At 45.5% G+C, this 21,836-nt stretch overlaps 1 protein-coding gene across 2 annotated transcripts in view; it reads left to right on the forward strand.

Moving 5' to 3' along the window:
- The window catches only part of TMOD1 (tropomodulin 1), a 93,795-nt gene that overhangs the window by 28,704 nt on the left and 43,255 nt on the right, over nucleotides 1-21,836 (forward strand). For both annotated transcript variants that reach the window (XM_063455283.1, XM_063455284.1), the window contains exons 2-3: nucleotides 9,296-9,452; nucleotides 11,399-11,555. In XM_063455283.1, coding sequence (XP_063311353.1) covers nucleotides 9,333-9,452; nucleotides 11,399-11,555 — 277 coding nt within the window. In that variant the 5' untranslated portion in view covers nucleotides 9,296-9,332. The remainder of the gene's footprint in view (nucleotides 1-9,295; nucleotides 9,453-11,398; nucleotides 11,556-21,836) is intronic.

The following is a 21,836-nucleotide window of genomic DNA, read 5'->3' on the forward strand; positions in this document are numbered from 1 at the left end:
CCCGCTTTCTGAAACTCAATCTCTCAAAAACTGAGCTCCTTGTCTTTCCTCCTCCTAATACTGATCCTCCTCTTTCGCTCTCCCTCCAAGTTTGTGGTACCAACATCAGTCCATCCTTGCAAGCGTGCTGTCTTGGCGTCATACTTGACTCTGGTCTCACCTTTGAGCCTCACATCCAGCATGTTGCCAAATCCTGTAGATTCCATCTTAAAAACATAGCCCGCATCCGCCCCTTTCTTGCACCAGATACTACCAAGGAGCTTGTCCATGCTCTAGTAATTTCCCGCATGGATTATTGTAACCCTCTCCTGATTGGTCTCCCCAATAGCCGTACTGCACCCTTACAGTCCGTAATGAATGCTGCTGCTAGATTGATTTTCCTCTCTAGTCGTTTCTCTCACACCTCACCCCTCTGCCAGTCCTTACATTGGCTTCCTGTATGCTATAGGAGTCAATTCAAGGTACTAACTCACACCTATAAAGCACTGAACAACTCTAGCCCCTCTTATATCTCCTCACAGATCCATAGGTATGTCCCTTCTCGGTCTCTCCGTTCTGCCCGTGACCACCTCCTGTCCGTTGTCCGCACTCGTACGGCCAACTCGCGCTTGCAGGACTTCTCGCGGGCGGCTCCCTTCCTATGGAATAGCCTGCCTACCGCCATCAGACTCTCCCCTAGTCTTGCATCTTTTAAGAAGTGCCTTAAAACCCATCTCTTTAGGAAAGCTTATGGCCTCCAAGACTAACCCTTACCTCACATACCTGTCTCTTGCCCTCTCCGAAAGGGCAGCCCACCTTATTTGATTGTAAATTCCTGTCCTAATGTGTTTTACACCCCACCTCCTATAGAATGTAAGCTCGTTTGAGCAGGGTCCTCTTCAACCTATTGTTCCTGTAAGTTTATTTGTAACTGTCCTATTTATAGTTAAATCCCCCTCTCATAATATTGTAAAGCGCTACGGAATCTGTTGGCGCTATATAAATGGCAATAATAAATAAAAATAAATAAACACTTAAAATTGTGCAATGTATATGATGTGCCATGAAAATTGTATATTTGTTGAACTGCTGGTGACACCTGTCGTGGCTAGGCAAGCCTATCTGTCTTTGCACACCAAAAATAAAGAATAAAAACTAAAAATAAAAAATATATGAAAGGTGCTTTGCTGTACACCCTGTTCTAAATTATTATGCAAATTATATTTTTCTCAATTACCTAAATAATTGATGTAAATAACAGTGAGCATAATTGTAGATTATGCTAACGTAGTGTACCTATAATCTTAATTTTAATAATGATAGGAGGCGAGTATTTTGCATAACTTTCTTTACTTATGCCTCCAGCAGCACAAGACAATCAATCAAAACTTTTTAACCAATCATAGGCCAACATAGCCTGTATATAAGTCCTTGATGGGCGTGTCTATTCCTCTTTCTTTGATGTGTTAAATCCTGTAACGTCAGGTTGTGATGAACTTTCTAAACTGGAACTCTGTTAACTTGAACGACCGTAACTTGGATCGAGGCTTGAAGGGTTTTTGTCATCCGACTATCGAATTATGCTGAAAAGAACAGAAATAGGTGAAAGGTGGTGGAAATTAACTATTGTCCGCATATAACATATAGGCATGATTTATTTATTCAATATATCTTGTTGTGATAGGCTATCCCATCAGGATGCATATTATATCTCTTGACTGAATCTTATTTCCTTACTGTCTACCTAAGTTACATTAAACGATATGTAGGTATTGTCTATAATGTTACAATATATAACTATATACTAATAATAGCTGTAGACCATGGCTTCTCCCCTTACCAATAGTATAATGTTATCGTAAATATGCTTGAAATCGGTGAGTATTAGGGAGGGACAAACCGAAAACCTACGGGGGGGGGGGAAATACTCGCCTCCTGTCATTATTAAAATTAAGATTATAGGTACACTACGTTAGCATAATCTACAATTTTATCACATGACAGGAGGCTTCCTATTTTGCATTTTTAACGCTGCGGTAACAACAAAAAAGATGCGTGTGATGTCTGTCTAAAGTAAAAAACCCTGAAGGTATTTTCTCTAGTCCAGTCTGCGGAGCGTAGAATATCCGCTAACGATGCTCCCGCCGAATATGCGTGTGAAGCCGCCGCCCCGCGTACCGAGTGGGCCCCGAATTTTGGGTCTACCCTTGCCAGGGATAAGAGCCAACGTACCCATCTAGCCAACGTGGTGGTAGTTACGGGTTTGTATGGTTTGGTGTACGATACCAGTAGCTGACCCGATCGGGAAAAACGGAGAGGTTCGGTTACTTCAACGTACCGTAGAAGCATGTTCACTACGCATAGACGAGGAACCGTCGGAAAAAAGGGGTAGGACACGGACGTAGAGTCCGTCTTGGTCCTGCGAGACACCGTGAAGGTAACTCCTTCTGGTGTCACCGTGAAACCGTCCACGTCGAAAGCTCTAACGTCCGAGACTCTTCGAAACGAAACTAAGCATAGCAGGAGCGTCAGCTTGGCTGTTAGTTGTCTCAGTGATAAGGTCTCGTTGTCAGGCCAACTATTTATAAATTGGATAACCAGATCTACATCCCATAGACTGTTATACTTCGGGGTCGGAGGTCTGGACAGTTTGATACCCCGAAGTAGACGGCATATCAAAGCGTCCTGACCCACTGGTGTTCCGTTTATCGGAATGTGGGCCGCCGAGATGGCGGATCGGGTGATATTAATCGACCGGTATGCTCTTTCTTCCGAGAATAGACTTGACAGAAAATTTAGAATGTAGAGAATAGGTGCTGTAAAGGGATCGAGGTCCCTCGCCATGCACCAGCGATTCCATGTGTTCCATGCTGATAGGTAGTTGCGTCTAGTGCCAGGTGCCCATGAGTCCCATAGTAGGTCCCTAGTCGTCTGCGATAGGCCTGAGACGTTCCAGGATCCCCAGAAAGACTCCAAGCCACTAGCTCCAGCCGTTCCTGTGCTACTAGTGGGTGAGATTCCCCTCCCGGGTTCGTTAGGAGGAGTGGGAACACTGGTAGGATTAGTGGATGGTCCTGTGACAGCGCTAGTAGGTCCGGGAACCAAGCTTGGCTCTTCCACAATGGAGCGATCAGTATCAGTGATGTCCCCGATCCGCGTAGGTGGTGGAGGACTCGTGCTAGCATTTAGAACGGTGGGAACGCGTACGCTCCTGTCGGTGGCCATTGTTGTAGGAACGCATCCACCGCTTCGCTCTGTGGATCCGGAAGCCAGCTGTAGTATCTCGGTAGTTGTGTGTTTGTCCGTGATGCGAAGAGGTCTATGTGTAGGGGACCTCTTACCATTTTTATCCTGTGGAAGATGGTGGTGTTTAGGCGCCAATCGCTGCTGTCCCTCCAATGTCGAGAGAACCAGTCCGCCGTGAGGTTGTTGACTCCAGGTAGGTATTCTGCCCTGATCGTGATGTTGCGGGGTAGGCAAAATCGATAGATGTCCCTCGTTGCTTCTGTTATCACTCGTGATCTGGCTCCGCCTAGATGGTTTATGTACTGGACTGCTGATATGTTGTCCATGCGTAAGAGTATGCAGCAGTTGGACATGTGTTTGGCCAGACTGCATATCGCCAAGGATCCCGCTATCAACTCCAGGCAGTTGATGTGTAGGAGCTTCTCTTCTTCTGACCACGGGCCTCCGGTGGATGCTCGTGCGCAGTGGGCTCCCCAGCCCCATAGGCTGGCATCCGATTCCAGGATGAAGTCTGGGTTTGGTCCGAATATGGCTCTGCCGTTCCATGCCTCCATGTGGAGGAGCCACCATCGAAGTTCTGTCCGTACTTCTGCTGACACCGGAATCCAGTGGTCGTATGTACGCCCTTGTCTCAAGTGGTGAGCCTGCGCCCGTTGCATGGCTCGGTAATGTAGTGGTCCCGGGAAGATCGCTTGTATGGAAGATGATAATAGGCCTACCATTCTGGCCAGTAGGCGGAGTGTTATTGAGTCTTTTCGGAGTACCCGGCGTATTTCTTTCCGTTTCGTCGCAATTTTTTGTCGTGGGTAGCCGCAGGGTACACGTTCTTGAATCGATTTAGAATCCTAGAAACTGTACCACCTTGGTTGGTGATGATTTCTCTCTGTTTACGATGAATCCCAATGATTCCAGTAAGTGCACTATGGATCTCGTTTGAGAACGAAGTCTGGATGCAGTCTCGCAGAATATTAGGTTGTCATCCAAATATATTAGGCAGCGGATGCCCTTCTCCCTTAGGTATGCCATTACCGGCTTCATGAGCTTTGTAAAGCACCAGGGGGCTGAGCTGAGGCCGAATGGGAGACAAGTAAATTGGCATGTGAGGTTTTTCCAGGTGAATCGGAGGAAGGGTCGGCTGACGTGAGCTATCGGTACCGAGAGATAGGCGTCTTTTAAGTCTAGCCGGGTGAACCAGTCGAGTTTTTGTAGTAGGTCTCTGAGAAGATGGATCCCTTCCATTTTGAAATGCCTGTAGGCGATGAATCCGTTCAGTTGACGCAGGTTGATGACCGGTCTGTAGTCTCCTGTTTTCTTTAGGACTACGAAGATGTTGCTGAAGAAACCCGTATCGTCCGGGACGATCTCCACAGCCTCTTTGTCGAACAGGGCCTGGATCTCTTTGTCTATGATTTTGGTGTGTAGTGCCGACGCTCTTATTGGCGGTGGGTGACGGTTCTGTTCCGGGGTGTCTGAGAACTCGTTCTCGTAACCAGCCACCGTACGTAGGATCCAGTTGTCCGAAGATATCTTTCCCCATTCCTGTGAAAAGAGAGACAGCCTGCCTGCAGTCATATGAGAGTACAAAGAGATCATGTTGGGGTTGCTCACTTGCATTGAAGCGTCCACGTCCGCGGGTGCGGGTGCCTCTGGAACGGAATGAGCCTCGTGGGAAGTTGGTTCTTGTAGATGGGAAGAACGCTTGAGATGTTTGAGTTCTGGGGCCTGCAGACCAGAATCGGCTGGTGGCTCGGCCCCTTTGGCGACCAGCCCTGCCAAAAACTCCACGGCGTGGTGTGGTATTGCGAAATACTTGTTTGATGGACGTCTGTGCTTTATTAAGTGCAGTGAAGATGTTCACGTGCTTTTTTAGTTCTGTTATGAATGAGTCCCCGAAAAGCTGGCTGTTCGCCAGTGGTCCCATCTCTTTCTTCCCCAGTTCCATTAAATTGGGATCCATTTTCAGTAACGCTGTCCTGCGGCGTTCTGTGCACATTGCCGCGTTAGTGTTGGCCAGGGTACAGATGGCCTGCTGTACCCATTCGCGTATCACGTGGGTGTCCAGAGCGGTGCCCTGGGAGAGGGCCAGGTCGGCCAGGTATAGTATTTTTGCCAGAGGGCCTAGGAAGGCCATTCTCTATCCCTTTCCTGGGTCTCGGCCCGCGCAGGACATGAACAGGGACACAGTAGTGTCAAATTCTGGGGTCTGTGCAATTTTGTCTGGTAGCATGGGTCTTGGACATTCTGCCCGTAGTCTCGCCCTCACTTCTTTTTCCATTGGTTTTCTTAGCCAGAAATGGATGAACTGGGCCAGATGCTCCGGCAAGCCCCATTCTGTCGATCTTGGATGTCGGATCGTGCGGGGGTCGAACATGGCAACCCCTTGGGAGTCTAGGAAGGTGCCCTCCTCACGGTTGTCCCGTGAGTGGTGGGAGTCCTCCTGTGAAAAGTACGTGTCCTGTTCGTACTCTGTATCATCCCTTGGGATGTCTTGCCACTCCTTGTCTTCTGAGTGCGAAGCCTCCGCTTTCCACTCGTCCATAATTTCGAGCGATGGCGGAGGGATGTGGTCATCGTCCTCCGAGGACGGAGAGTCTGGAGGGGATGGTTCCCTTCTGACTGTTTGACGGCTCCTCTTCAACGGAGCTTTGCCTTTTGGCTTCTGGGTGCCTGAGCCGGTGCCCTTCCGTTGCCGTTTTATGGCGGGGAAGTCTCCGGTGAAGGTAGGCTACTTTGTTTCCGTGGCTGTTTCCGTGGAAGTATCCGTTTTTGGGTTCTGCCCCAGCAGCTTGGCAATAGCCTTTTCCACGGAGGCGGCCACCGCCGAGTTAATCAGCGACTGTAAGTCCGCTGGTGGTGATTGTGGTGAATCACTCAGCTTGACGCAGCTGGGGATTCTGTCTGCGGAAGACAGGAGAGTGTTCGGTACCGAAATACGGGCACTGCAGTCTAATTTGGCTTCCACTTACGACTGGGGATCACCCAGGCTGTTTGCCCCGAGTGGTTTGGGGAAGGAGTTTACTCTCTGCGCGACCGGGATGAGCGGTCGTATAATTGGGTCACACCCGTTAGGGGTGGAGTGCCTGTGAGGTTAGGGTCAAGGAGGGGGTCACCCTCTGTGCAACCGGGGTCGGCGGTCGTATAATTAGTGGAGCCCGATTATTGTCAGATTTTTCTCCGTCCCTCAGTGAAGGGTATGGATCACCCAAGTCGTATTGTGGCTACCATATATAAAGACAAATATATAGCTATGACGATGTAGCAGGGCGAGCCTGTGTGCGCTGCGCTTCCTAGTGATTATAGCAGGGGATGAGTGTAACGGATCGCCTGGCACCCCGACTGAGTACCTCCGTTAATGGATGCTCCTAGTGCTTCCTGAGGACTCCAAGCACTCTGGCAGACACCACAATCACCGAATCCGAGAAACCTTTTAAATTCTCCCAAGCATATGAATGCTGTAGACCATTGAATAGGAACCATACGAATAGGCTTGTACTCCTAGCAGTCAACTGGAACAGCATGCAATAAATCCTTCCCCCCAATAATGAGACAACACATCACTTTGAGGGTAAAACAGGAACTCTCGACTGGCTCATCCAGCCTGGCTTTTATTACAATAATCCACATACAGGCCACACCCAGGGGGAGGCATAAAATAACCAATCACATACATGGTTCAGCCCACACATCCCCTCCCCTCAGATAACATTAAACCCAATTATCTGGTACACTTTTCCAGCCAAGTTCTGGATGTACCCCAAAAACAGGGGGTCAACATATCCAAAATTCAAGTCATTCGGATGAACAGTTCGGGAGATATGAGGTTCCAAAGATTTGACCGACCGCATGGGTAAAGTATCCGAAAACAGTTCCATGCATTTTGGCCCTGCGGTCGGTCACAAACAAGGGAATGAAAACAGACGAATTGCCTGTGTTATAGAGCCTGGAGAGGGTTTGAATGAATTCCCTTGTTTGTGGGGTTCTTTCTACCGAACGGCGGGTCATTCGGTAGTTTCTATACGAATTTCTGGAAGTATGGAGGTCTCAGCGGTGTTTGCCTAGTCAAGTGTCCGATTTTAGTTCCAGACACTCGACGGCAAAACACCGCTGTTCGGTAGTTTAAGATGGCCACCGCCACGTGTTTGTTTCCCGAATGGCGGCCACCCAGAGGACAAAGAATACATTACACTGATTGCCAATTACCCGTTTGCAACATTGTTGCAAACTGTAATTGGAGGCACACTTATTCCTGGGTGGTCTGGTTGTTCGGTAGTTTCACTCAATATAATGAATGGAGTGATTCTACCGAACAATCAGTGAATGCTGCATACATATCCCAGGTTAAACTCAACACATAAAGACATATGTAATATTAAAGGCAGTATACTGGAATATGCTCCACAGTCTTAAAGGGACAGTAGTCCCAAAAGTCCCAATATGTCCATCGCTGATTTTAAAGGGCCAGTAGCAGCAATATAAAGTACAATATGCCCCAAATAACCCAGGGGCCATAGTCAGCAGGTAGGAGGCTAGCAAACAGGCTTCTCCAGGGCCCAGTGGCGAGGTTGGTTTCGCCACAATGAGCCTGCTTGCACTGTGACTCTTAATAGATATAGCAGGGGATGAGCCTGCTTGCATTGAGACTCTTAATAATAATATAGCAGGGGATGAGCCTGCTTGCATTGAGACTCTTAATAATAATATAGCAGGGGATGAGCCTGATTGCACCGTGGCCCTTAATGATATGGCAGGGGGTGAGCCTGCCTGCATTGTGACTTTAATTGTACGGCAGGGGATGAGCCTGCTTGCCTTGTGATTCTAATTATATAGCAGGGGGTGAGCCTGCTGCATTGGGGGTGAGCCTGCTGCACTGTGACACCCTGTGTAATGTGGCTCCACTTGGGAGTCACCCAGTGCAAGGGGGGTCACCGCTATAACCACAATTGCAGTAGTGGGGGTCACCCCTGGATGAGGGGTGTCACTTTATGACATACACTTAACAGTGGGAATGTAAATGGGAATGGGAATGTTGATTTTATATAAGTATAATTTACTCCTGTAGAGCTTTTATATGTTTTATGGTTTGTTTTCTAGACAGTGAATTGACTATCAAATTAAACAAAATATATCGTTATTGCACAAGTTCCAAGTTATAACTTTCCATCTTATTTAAATAGTCTACAAAAAATTATGTTTAGATAATAACTACATACATTGCATATTTGCAAAGGCTTTGCAACAACCGTTCTCATTGGGCAGCGCATGCAAAAAAGCGGCTGGGATAAATGGACTGTTACAAAACTGCCATTAAATTCTTCAGTCTAGTTTAACGGGATACTCCAGGCACCCAGACCACTTCTTGCAGGGCGAAGTCCTCCTCTAGTGGCTCTCTACCAGACAGCCACTAGAGGGTCGTCCATGTTCATAGAACACGAAAAGTGTTTTAAGTGATGCTGGACGCCATTCAATGCTTTCCTATGGGGAGGTCTAATGCGCGTGCACGGCCATTGCCGCGCATGCACATTAGGTCTCCCCTGCTGGCTGAAGTCGGAGGGGGAGGACAGTAGGCAGAGCCTGATCCAGTGCCGAGGGCAACTCGCTGGACTCCTTCAGCAAATTGGGATGGGGGGTGGGAGGGCAAGGGGCACTCCAGGGTCCTGCAGTGCTGGTAAAATGAATATGTTTTCCTGGCACTGGAGAATCCCTTTAAGGTGTTATATGATGTCATGAGAGTCAGAGAGATTCATATCTATTTTACAATTACACACATTAAACTCATTCTTTACCAGGAAACTTGCCAAAATGGTATTCACAATAGTTATATTGTAATATTTTACTTCATATTACTTAATTCAATAAACTGGTTGTGATACGTTTTCTGATTACCACTACATATGCATGATGTGCAGATAAACAGTTCAATGTGTAGAAAGCAGCGTTACTAGTGATGATCCATGACACCTAATTTTATACAAAGTTAAGCTTTGCTTAATTGCAAATTGACCTAATCAGCAAAATGTGTTTTTGTATATTTAAATATACTTATTTGATTGTTTTTTACTTTTTTTTGCAGGTTCAATTGTAGCAACCAATAGCTAAAAATATTAAACATGTCGATTAGAAAAGACTTAGAAAAATACCGCGATGTTGATGAGGATGAAATCTTAAAAAGGCTGACGGAAGATGAAATTAGAGCACTAGAAGGAGAGTTGGAAGAATTAGACCCAGATGTAGGTATTTTTAATTTTATAGGTAAAAAATACAAAGTTTACAAAACAGGGTTTAAGACCCGTAACAAAATTATTAGTGTTGTCTTTTCATTATCCAATAAAAACATACTGGCCTTTACAATTTTTACCATATATACTAATGGGACCAAACTTACCACTAACCATTTAATGTGCTGTGTAGGCATGTGCATGGGGAAAATTTTTCGGTTCGGCATTCCGAAATTCTGGGCTTTCGCAATTCGGGACTTCGGAATTTCGGAGCTTCAGCATTTCGGAGTTTCGGGACTTCGGCACTTCGGGACTTCTCTTGCAGCCACTTAGTAGATAACTCCCTAATTCCCACGGTATTATGGAGTTATCTACCAAAAAGTTGAAAGACCTAAATTGGTCTTTCAGACAAATTTACTAATACTAAGTATGGTCCTATTGTCCTCCCCCCAGGCCCCCACCCCTGAGCGGCGGATGGGGGCCCTAAATACTAATAGGGGGGGACCTAATGTCCTTCCCCCCTGGCCCCCACCCCTGAGCGGTGGGTGGGGGCCCTAAATACTAATAAGGGGGGGACCTAATGTCCTCCCCCCCAGCCCCCACCCCTGAGCGGCGGATGGGGGCCCTAAATATCAATAGGGGGGGACCTATTGTCCTCCCCCCCGGCCCCCACCCCTGAGCGGTGGGTGGGGGCCCTAATAAAAATGTTACCCCCCCTCCCCCCCCTCCCCGGTGACTAGGGGTCCCCAAACTCCTAGTCACCCCCACCCAAAAAAAAATTAACCAAATACCTACCCCCTCACCCTAAACATAATGAGGGGGGGACCTTTAACTAAGTACCTGTAAAAAAAAATCTTCTTTTTTCAGTCCCAAAAAAGGCCAAAAAAAAATCCATAATAACCAACGCACTTAACATTCTTCATTCTTCCACTGGGTAAGTATATTAGTTCTTAGGTAATACTGTGCTTCGGAACTTCGACAATTCGGAAATTCGGTAATTTCGGAACGTCGGGACTTCGACAATTCGGCAATTAATCTATTTGGACATTCGGAAGTACCCGAATGTCCGAATTGCCTGAAATTCGTCCGAATTCACATTCGGACCGAAACGAATTGCACATGTCTAGTGCTGTGCCCTTTGTTGTACCTGGTAATTCTTCATGCAATCTTTACATGTAAAAAGTTGACTGCACCCCAGTTAGCAGAACCAAGTGAAAATAGACTATAAAGATAGAATGTTTGAACAGATCAATAAAATTAATTCAGACCTGTTTTGGGTCAGCCATAACCAAAATACATCTGAATAACTGTGTTCTGCTCCATTGGACTGATGTCAGTACGCAGGTTCCAAAGCACATACTGCAGTGCCATACTGCAATCCAAATCCTGAATACCACCAGAAAACATTTGGTGGATCAGTATGGAAAGGTCTACATAGTCATTTCTAAGACTTTGCGATAGAGAAGAAAGATCCCACAGTGCCTAAACAGGTTACAATGTTGGGCCCTGCTTTCACATAGTATAGGAATGGTTTGCCATGTATTTACATGGTGCTTGGGCCCTAATCTAAGCATTGGGCTCTAGCTGGCTATGTTACCTTATGATTAATCTGGCTATGCTTTGATTTTATGCTGACCCGACAGAACCAAATTGCCAAATGTAAAACTTTAAAAACAGTAATACATTTTCCAGGAATAGATGTCCTGCCAAAATCTATCCAAAAACAACTTAGTCCAGTGGACTTCTAGATTTCTATAGGATAATATTCTGGTGTCTGCAAAGATCTCACTTCTGCTAATATCAGTGCATAAGTTTAAAATGTTCCCATGGTCTAGTGACTAGACCACGGCAGACTCCTGTCAAAGTATGGATCTAAACTTCAAGCTAAGAAAGGTATTCGACTACATAAAACCTAATAAAAGTATATGTATGTTTTAAAATCTCTCTGTATTTTGTAGAACCAGTTACTGCCCGCAGGCCTAAGACAAAGGGACCAGACCCATAAAACACCAACGGGACCATTTCAACGGGATGCTCTTCTTGACCATTTAGAAAAACAAGCCAAAGAAATGAAGGACAAGGAAGATTTAGTGCCTTACACTGGAGAAAAACGAGGTGTGTTCTAACACTTGTTTAGCAGTGTTGAAGAGTATTTCAATGAATACTAGCATAGATAGAGAGCTATATTGTTTGTCAAACATTGGTGATATGTACATGATGGGTAGGCTCTAAATGGTGATATACAAGTAATATAAAGGTAATATACAGGTGCTGTGTTTTTAGGTTGGTGAATGGATGAGTTATATGTGATACATGTGTGTCTCATGTTTACTCATGATTAGTTCATGGCTGCTGTGTAGATATTGACATGGCTTCATCCTTGTGACAGTTATGCTTTTGTTTGATCCTTAAAGGTGGCTATAGTGCAGAGAGCTATCGGAGCTGTGGAATGTGCAGTGTATAGCCTATGGTGAGGCCATCCTTTATATGATGACTGCTCTGGTGTGCCATATGAGGGGATTAAAATAAAGTCTGTATGTACTTCCTGGAAGTGTTAGGAAATATGTCTGAAATGTAACTGTTAAGTTGATTCCAGCACTGTGATCGGCAGATTTCTTCAAGATGCATGAATGAATTTTGAAGCGTAGAACTTTCATTTACAGGAATACTCCAAGCACCATAACCACTAATTACAACATGGGCTACTACTGTTGAAGGGACAACAATATACACTAGAGCCACTATGACTTAATGTATTGGTTCTGGGGCATATAGCATGTCCCTGCTGGTGTCAGAGACACTTGGATAGCCACAATAAGGTCCTTCTGGACAAGGTCCTGCATGAAGATGCTGAAAAATGTTTGATTAAAGGTGCAATTGAGGTATTTGGGCTTTGATACCAGATAGTTGAGTTCACATTGTTTTTTTAAAGGTTTGAAATTGTTTTTTTCTTGGTTGTAAGTGCTATTTAGTGTGAACTAGAACCACTGTCTGCAGAAAAGACAGTTACGGTACTATGCAGAGAATGTTACTATAAATTGATTCAATCATTGTGTGGGAGTCAAATGGCTTTGTTAAAAAAAATGAAAGATCAGTAACTTGTTTTGATGCAAAAAGTTAAATCTACGACTCTTCCCGAAGCCTGTTTGCAAAATCACATTATGGCTACAACAAGCTGATGAAGTGCTAGTGACATTACTGACAGCATAAACTGACTGAGGTTGAATCACATACATTGGTTATAAGGTGCTGACACTTCAAAGATTGTTGATCCTTTGCAAAGTGGCCAATATGTAAACTATGTTGTAACACTTGTATGTAAAATAAACATTGTGAGGCGTTTATAAATTATTAAATGTAGAGTTTTATTATCATTTTGAATACAATACATGATTCAATATTACTGTGCGACTGCACTACGTAAGGCAGGAGCTGAGGTTCTAAGTTCCTTGTAGGACTGGCAACTGGTTTCCATGTTTTCTTATTTTTGGTAGGTGACTTTGAAAATACTTTGTTAACTAGAATGGATAGTTTGCATGACCATTTTATTGCCAGGAACAGAATGATGTAAGTCACTATAGCAACCACCAGGGGTCAAGTCCTGGGGAATAAATTGTGGGAACTCACCCAAGATCCACCCCCTCCTCCCCCCCCAAAAATAAAATAATAAACACTTGACAATATATATATATATGTGCACACACACTCACAGACACACACACATACTCAGACACACACATTCATAGACACACATTCACAGATACACATACATACACTCCCAGACACACACACATATACTCACAGACACACACACTCACAGACACACACATACTTAGACACACAGACACACACACACTCACACACACATATTCCCAGACACATACACTCACAGACACACACTCACACACACACACACATACACTCACAGACACACACATACATTCCCAGACACACACACATACACTCACAGACACACACTGACAGACACACACACACACACACTCACAAATTGTTATTATATTTTTAAATTTAAAAATGTCCACCCAGCCTCCCTACCTGGAGAGCTGGCGTGGACCTGTCCCTGGGGCTGTCTCCCTGTCAGACGCGGCGAGGGAGCTGTGTTCTGTCTGCTCCATCTTGCCGCGCGGGCTGTCTGCTGATGCCGGGAGCTGGAATATGACGTCATATTCCGGTTCCCGACATCAGCAAACGGCTCACAAGGGAGCAGATCAGAGTGAACACAGCTCCCTCGCCGCGTCTGACAGGGAGACAGCCGCCTGCTGGGGGGTCCATCAGGTGGCCATTAGGCCACCTCTTGGGCCCCCCATGACAGGGTGAACTCGGGAGGCATTTGGGGGCGGCCCCTGAGTGCCTGCAGGAGCAACGAGAACGGCGTTTCTGCTGCAAAAAATAATAAAAAATAATAAATATAATTCTACATGTATGTTGATATTAATATTAAAATACACTTAGGCAGTGTATGTGTATGTATGTATATGTGTATATATTGTTTTATTTTAAACTGTGTTTTAACTTTTTTTTATCTTTTACAGGCAACAGGGGGACTGTCTGTCATTACAGGCACTCCCCCTGCGTGCACTGCTGTGGACGGCTATTCCGTCCATGTGATCGTGAGGTCCTCGCAAGGACCTCGCGATCACATAACCCAGGAGGGCCGGAACGGATAGGAGGACTCCCTGGCATGGCAGGTAAGTCCCCCCACCGCGATCGACGGCTAGGGATCACTGGCAAGACGGTAAGTACATAGGATGGCAGGGACGTGCTATGCCGTCCGCAGGTGTTTAGAGCCAGGTCCCCAAGACCGCATAGCACGCCCGCCATCCTTAAGGGTTTAATACTTATGAAGAACTTAATTTTTGTTTATTTTTGTTATTATGTCTGCCATGCCAAAAAATAAGTAAAGAGTTGTGAGAGGAGAGTGAAGGTACCGCCTGGAATTACTTATGAAGTTAGATAACTATTTTCCATTTCCGGTAAATCCCATTAAATATTAGAAATGTCAACATGTTTTTCCTTGATTGCTTTGTCTTTATATTATTATTATTATTATTATTTTTACACATACACATACACTGCCTAAGTGTATTTTAATATTAATAATTATATAATTACATATATATTAATATCAACATACATGTAGAATGATATTGATTAAATATATGTAAATACGTAAAAAAAAAATTAAAAAATAATAATAAATAAATAAATAATATATATATATATATGTGTGTAATTTCCTTCTAACTGTATTTTGATCTTAACATATATATATATATTGATATCAAAATACACGTAGAACGAAATAATATATATCTATATACATAAGTATATACCTATATATAAATACAAATAATTTTTTTAAATTATATATATTTATATATATATATATATATATATATATACAGTTGCACTCCAGCTCTCCTATGGATAATGCCCGGTGCTCAGCAGCACAAATGTATACAATTTCAAAGAGATGCTAGCACTCAGGGACTTTAAATGTTCAAAAAAAGTAGAAGAAACCTTTTATTCCGAAGATCGACGTTTCAGTCCACCACTGGACTTTCATCAGGACATAAAATACACGATAAAACATTCAGCTTAAATAAGGAAAAAACTAACTTACCGAATTTCCTTCACCTGTGTGCCGGCGTGGTCTGCTACCCATTGCGCATGCGTGTCTAATCACCCTACCCCTTCCGGTGCGGAAGTGCTAGCTATCCGTTACCATAGTGATCAAAATACACAGATCGCGATAAACGGTGATCTGTATGTGTATACTCATAGGAGCTGTGTCAAAATAGACAGATCGCGAGGAACAGTGATCTGTGTGAATGTGCTTATGTGAGCTATAACAAATGTGAATTACTAAGCACGATCTAAATGTCGAGCTGACATATAAGTACTCTGATGCGTCTGATGGATGGATCAATGGATAGATCTCTACTCAAATGTGTACAAAGTGACTAAATATAGGGATAATACCTCTATTATATAGATCTCTATCGAGATACCCACAGTATGAGTGAAAAAGTGTTAAAAGCAGTGAAAAATACTGTGCCTAAGAAATAGTATAGAAAAAAAGTGCCAGTGCTTCAAAACACTAGAACGTGCAGTGATGTGTTAATCCCTTAAAGTGACAAGTGCATACATTCATGAAAATATTGCCTACAGTTAAACACTAAGTAAAGTTGGAAGTGGAGACACTTTGCTAATTAAGGGTAGCAGTGTGATATATGCTAACTACAAAATTACTTATAATTAACTAAATAAATAGTAAAATAGTTATCTGCTGCATATCAGCGAAGAGACCTAGTGAGGGGCGATATCAACTTAATACTGACTTGTGGGTTAATTAATCTCCATAAATCATGAGGCTTACTTACAAACTCACTGATCTATATATGTACAATGAAAAAATGGCCATTATAGTAGTAATCCTACTCACAGGTCTATATGTTCACAATGTATGTGCCTAAATTCAAATTAATATGATATCCACTAAGGACATATATGTTGATATGTTTGCAGAAACTAAAGTAAAAACTAATTGCTCGTCTGAAAATTCAAATAAAATAAATAAACGTCAATTTTTCATTGAGGCCCATGGGAGCCATGGTATTAAGTTCTCGGATCCAAAATGCTTCCCTTCGCAACAATGCCCTGGATCGATCTCCTCCTCGTCTAGATAATGGAACATGATCAATGGCGATGCATTTCAATGTCGTCAAGGGATGTTTATGTTCAAGAAAATGGCGGGCGACTGGTTTATCCGTAGTGCCATCTCTAATCGCCATCCGTATACTCGAGCGGTGTCCCCTTATTCTTTCACATAGTTGTGTGTCCGTTTTGCCAACGTAGTTTAGTCCACACGGACATGATAATTTATAAATGACATGATCTGTTTTACAAGAGATGCGATGCCTAATTGTATATTTCTTCTGAGTGTGGGGATGTAGAAAGGATTTAGTGGGGATGAGATGCCCACATGTCACACATCCTAAGCAACGACAACAGCCCAGATTAAGGAATTTCTTCTGATCTCGCAGATAACTCTGTTCCGGATCAGTGCGGACGAACAGGTCTCGCAAATTCTTTTCTCTCTTGTAACATATCATCGGCTTTTGGGAAAATACTTTTGGCAGAGTCGGATCTCCCGTGAGAATATTCCAATTCCCCCTCACAGCTTGAACTAGTTTAGTACTAGCTGAATTAAACTTCATAGGGAAAGTCAGTCTCGGTGTCTTAAGTTGTTGCTGAATGCTCATGGGTTTCTCCCTTTCCAATCTTGCTTTGTGTAGAGCTGTGTCGAGTGTATATCGATTATAGCCCCTCGTGAGGAATTTGTTGTACATAGCATCTACTTGGACTTCAATCCTTTCAGCAAGGGAATTGTTCCGAAAGACTCTTAGAAACTGGGTGTATGGCAGAGATTTTTTACTGTGTTCCGGATGTGCACTCTTGAAATGGAGTATGGTATTCCTGTCGGTCGGTTTTGAGTAGAGTTGATACTCAATTTTGCCCTCTTTAATAAAAATCTCCAAATCCAGATATTGTACAATGGTATCGCTGATATTGGCGGTGATTTTGATGGGACTAGGTAAACTGTTGATGTCTTTGACAAATTGTTCGGCTTCAATAACCGAACCTTTCCAAAAGATCAAAATATCATCGATAAATCGTACATATTGTACAATCTGTTCTGTGTATGGCTGCAAGATGTTTTCTTTCTCAAATATATACATGTATGCGTTGGCATACATCGGCGCCATTGCTGCGCCCATCGATGTTCCTGAGCATTGTATGTACCACCGGGTCTCGAATCTAAAGTAATTCAGTTGTAAGGTAAGCATGAGCAATTCCATTATGAATTCTATTGGGGGGCCTTTGTAAAAAAGGGACTCTGATAGTATTTGTCTCATCGCCTCTGTGCCGTCTTCGTGAGGGATTGTGGTGTAAAGGCTTTGCACATCTAGTGTGATTAACACCAAATTAGTAGGAATCTGTTGAATTGCCCTCAATCTGTTGATTAGGTCCTGTGTGTCCTTAATGCACGTTGGCAAGTGTTCGACCGGTTCTTTGAATAGAAAGTCGAGATATTTGGCAATGGGCTCTAACACCCCGTCAATCGCCGATACTATCGGGCGTCCTGGTGGAGATTGCAGGCTCTTGTGTATTTTTGGCAGTGTGTATATAATTGGCGTTCTAGGGTTGCTTTTTTTCAAGAAATTGAAGAGATCCAATCCTATATATCCAGCTCTTAATCCTGTGACGAGAGAGTCTTCTATTTTACACATCACTGCCGAAGTAGGGTCATGGTTCAAAGGAGTATATGTTTTTTGATCTGCCAATTGTCTATTGATTTCAGATGCATAATCCTTATAATTAAGTAGCACGATCCCACCTCCCTTGTCCGCCGGTCTCAATACGATGGAGGGGTCCTTGGATAGACCCTGTATGAGATTGTGTTGAGCTCTAGACATATTGCTATGTCGAACTCGATGTTCCTTCAATATATTATCAGTATTAGTCTTTAAGGACGTAAGAAAAGTCCTAATCGCGGGATGGCTTGGTGGAGGATCGAACGAGCTCTTCAATTTGAACCTAGGTGTTTGGTTAATATGGTCTTGTTTCCTATTGCCTTTTTCAAAAAAATCTTTAAGTCGTAAGTTCCTGCCAAATTTGAACATTTCTACTTGCCATTGAAATGTATTCGGTTGAGAGGTGGGGATAAAGGAGAGTCCTTTGCTTAAGATATCCATTTCCGAGTTCGTTAGTGTTCTATCTGAAAGATTAAATACCGGAGTTAGGGTCGTATTGGGGGTTTCCCTCCTTGACCAATGTGGGTACCCTTTTTGACCTCGCCTGGTGTTCCCTCGTTTGCGTTTCTGTTTCTGCTCCTTGTGATCGTGCCCTGTGTTTCTTGCGGGCTCCCTGATGCTAAAAAATTGCCTGGTCTTTGGGTTTGAAGATTTTCATGATCAGACCCAGATTCGCCTGATGTAATGTCAATCGTATTAATGTTAGGCCTGATGATCCGTTTTCTTATACGTCTTGGTCTAGGGCGTCTGTCCCCAGAGAGCCATCTGTATACCTGATGTTCTTTGTAGTCCTGCTGGACCAGGGGTCAAGTCCTGGGTAAAAAAGTGCAGGAACTCACCCAAGATCCACTCCCCGCCCCCTCCCACCCCCCTCACCCCAAAAAAATGATACGCTTGTATGCAGGGGCTGAGTAAGGGCACGGGGCTGAGGAGGGGGACAGGAGCTGAGGAAGAGGGACAGGAGCTTGGGGGGGGGCATGGGCTGTGGAAGGGGACATGGGCTGAGGAAAGGGACAGGAACTGAGGAAAGGGACAGGAACTGAGGAAAGGGACAGGAACTGAGGAAAGGGACAGGAACTGAGGAAAGGGACAGGAACTGAGAGGCTGAGGAAAGGGGCAGGGGCTGAGGAGGGGGCATGGGCTGAGGAGGGGGGCATGGGCTGAAGAGGGGGGGCATGGGCTGAAGAGGGGGGACAGGGACTGAAGAGGGGGGACAGGGACTGAAGAGGGGGGACAGGGACTGAAGAGGGAGACAGGGACTGAAGAGGGAGACAGGGACTGAGGAGGGAGACAGGGACTGAGGAGGGAGACAGGGACTGAGGAGGGAGACAGGGACTGAGGAGGGAGACAGGGACTGAGGAGGGAGACAGGGACTGAGGAGGGGGACAGGGACTGAGGAGGGGGACAGGGACTGAGGAGGGGGACAGGGACTGAGGAGGGGGACAGGGACTGAGGAGGGGGACAGGGAGGGGGACAGGGACTGAGGAGGGGGACGGGGCCTTAAATAGGGGGACGGGGCCTTAAATAGGGAGACAGGGACTGAGGAGGGAGACAGGGACTGAGGAGGGAGACAGGGACTGAGGAGGGAGACAGGGACTGAGGAGGGGGGACGGGGCCTTAAATAGGGAGACAGGGTCTTAAATAGGGAGACAGGGACTGAGGAGGGAGACAGGGACTGAGGAGGGGGACAGGGACTGAGGAGGGGGACAGGGACTGAGGAGGGGGACAGGGACTGAGGAGGGGGACAGGGACTGAGGAGGGGGACAGGGACTGAGGAGGGAGACAGGGACTGAGGAGGGAGACAGGGACTGAGGAGGGAGACAGGGACTGAGGAGGGAGACAGGGACTGAGGAGGGGGACAGGGACTGAGGAGGGGGACAGGGACTGAGGAGGGGGACAGGGACTGAGGAGGGGGACAGGGACTGAGGAGGGGGACAGGGCCTGAGGAGGGGGACAGGGCCTGAGGAGTGGGACAGGGCCTGAGTAAGGGGACAGGGCCTGAGTAAGGAAACATGGCTTGAGGAGGGAGACAGGGCCTGAGGAGGGGGGCAGGAAATTAGGAAGGGGAACAGGGCCTTAAATAGGGGGACAGAGACTCAGGAAAGGGACAGGCCTGATGATGGGGGCAGGGACTGAGTAAGGGGATAGGGCTTGAGGAGGGGGGCAGGGACTAAGGAGGGGACAGGGCCTTAAACAGGGGGTCAGGGACTGAGGAGGGGGGACAGGGCCTTAAATAGGGGGACAGGGACTGAGAAGGGGGACAGGACCTTAAATAGGGGGACAGGGAATGAGGATGGGGGTGCAGAAACTGAGGAGGGGGGACAGGGCCTTAAATATGGGGACAGGGACTGAGGAGGGGGGGACAGGGCCTTAAATATGGGGACAGGGACTGAGGAGGGGGGACAGGGCCTTAAATAGGGGGACAGGGACTGAGGAGGGGGGCAGGAACTGAGGAGGGGGGACAGGGCCTTAAATAGGGGGACAGGGACAGGCCTGAGGAAGGGGGACAGGGCCTTAAATAGGGGGACAGGGACTGAGGAGGGGGACAGGGACTGAGTAAGGGGATAGGGCTTGAGGAGGGGGACAGGGACTGGGGAAAGGGACTAAGGAGGGGGGCAGGAACTAAGGAGGGGGGACATGGCCTTAAATAGGGGGACAGGAACTTAAATAGGGAGACAGGGACTGAGGAAAGGGATAAAAAAAAAAACCTAAAGTGCCTTCCCCCCTTCCTGAGGCTTACCTTGGGCCAGGAGGGGTGGGACAGGATCTGGAACCTGCAGCCTGCAGTCAGTGGAGTAAGCCGGCCTCTCCTGATGATGTCAGGAGGAGGGGGCGTGACTTCCTCTGCTCCCCAGCGGTCCTGTGAGAAGAGCAGAGAAAGTCACGCCCCCTCCTACTGACATCATCAGGAGAGGCCGGACGACTCCACTGACTGCAGGGGGAGAGGTGAGTTTAAAAATCCGAGTCCCCAGTCAGAGGCAGGGGATTCGGATTTGTGCTCCTCCTGCTCTGGCAGCTGCTTGTGCCAGCCCTGGGTCCTGCAGGACTAGTAATGGGAACGGCGTTCCTGCTGTGGAAAAAGTGCAGGAACGCCGTTCCCACGCGTTCCTGCAGGACTCGAGCCCTGTGCTGGACTCTCTCTTGTTTTTGTCTTTTAAACTTAATAATTTATTTTTATACTTCAGGCTTTCCTCGGCTAATTTCAGCTTCATTGCTACGCCTTCCTGTGAACTAAGTAGGATAGCATGCTGATTTTCCAACTCCAATATCCTCTTACTGATGTTCTGTAAATCCTCCTTCACGTCTTTGATAATGACTAACATCAGGTCCAGTGAGCATTTATTTAAGACAGCTGTCCAGTCTCTACATACATGTGCTTTAAGACGACCTATGGTGGGGATGTTATTTACTCTGAATCCACGTGGGATTTGTTTAGCACGGTGGTAATCTGAGAGGAATAATCCATGCAGGTCTAAATCTATTTCCTTCTTCTTTAATTTCAATAGTTGGAAATATATGTCTTTAACCGTAGTAGTATCAGGTAAATCAGTTGTAGTGACTTCCCATAGGATGTCTTTAGTTTCCTCCTCTGTAAACTGGAGTGTCTGGGCTTGTGATGCCGTGGCCCCCGCCTCAATCAAAAAGTTATCCATCAGGCTATTTTACAGAGAAAATTAAACTCAATAGCCTGGCAATAGGATAGACAAAGCCAGTTAAAAAATGAAAAAATAAGAAAATTTTATTGGTGGTATATCACTTTAAAATTAAGTCCTCACGCAGAGTAGGTAAAAAATAAGCAAGCAGAATTCCTTTTGAAAGTAAATGGACTATGAAAAATTCCAAAAGTTGCTCAACTACTAGAGCAAATGGAGCAGGTGCATAAACCAGACCTTAGTGCCTATAAGGTCTAAATTTGCACTCACTTTAAGGGATTAACACATCACTGCACGTTCTAGTGTTTTGAAGCACTGGCACTTTTTTTCTATACTATTTCTTAGGCACAGTATTTTTCACTGCCTTTAACACTTTTTCACTCATACTGTGGGTATCTCGATAG

This window comes from Pelobates fuscus, chromosome 5, assembly GCF_036172605.1.
Source record: "Pelobates fuscus isolate aPelFus1 chromosome 5, aPelFus1.pri, whole genome shotgun sequence".
NCBI classification, from domain to species: Eukaryota; Metazoa; Chordata; class Amphibia; order Anura; family Pelobatidae; genus Pelobates; species Pelobates fuscus.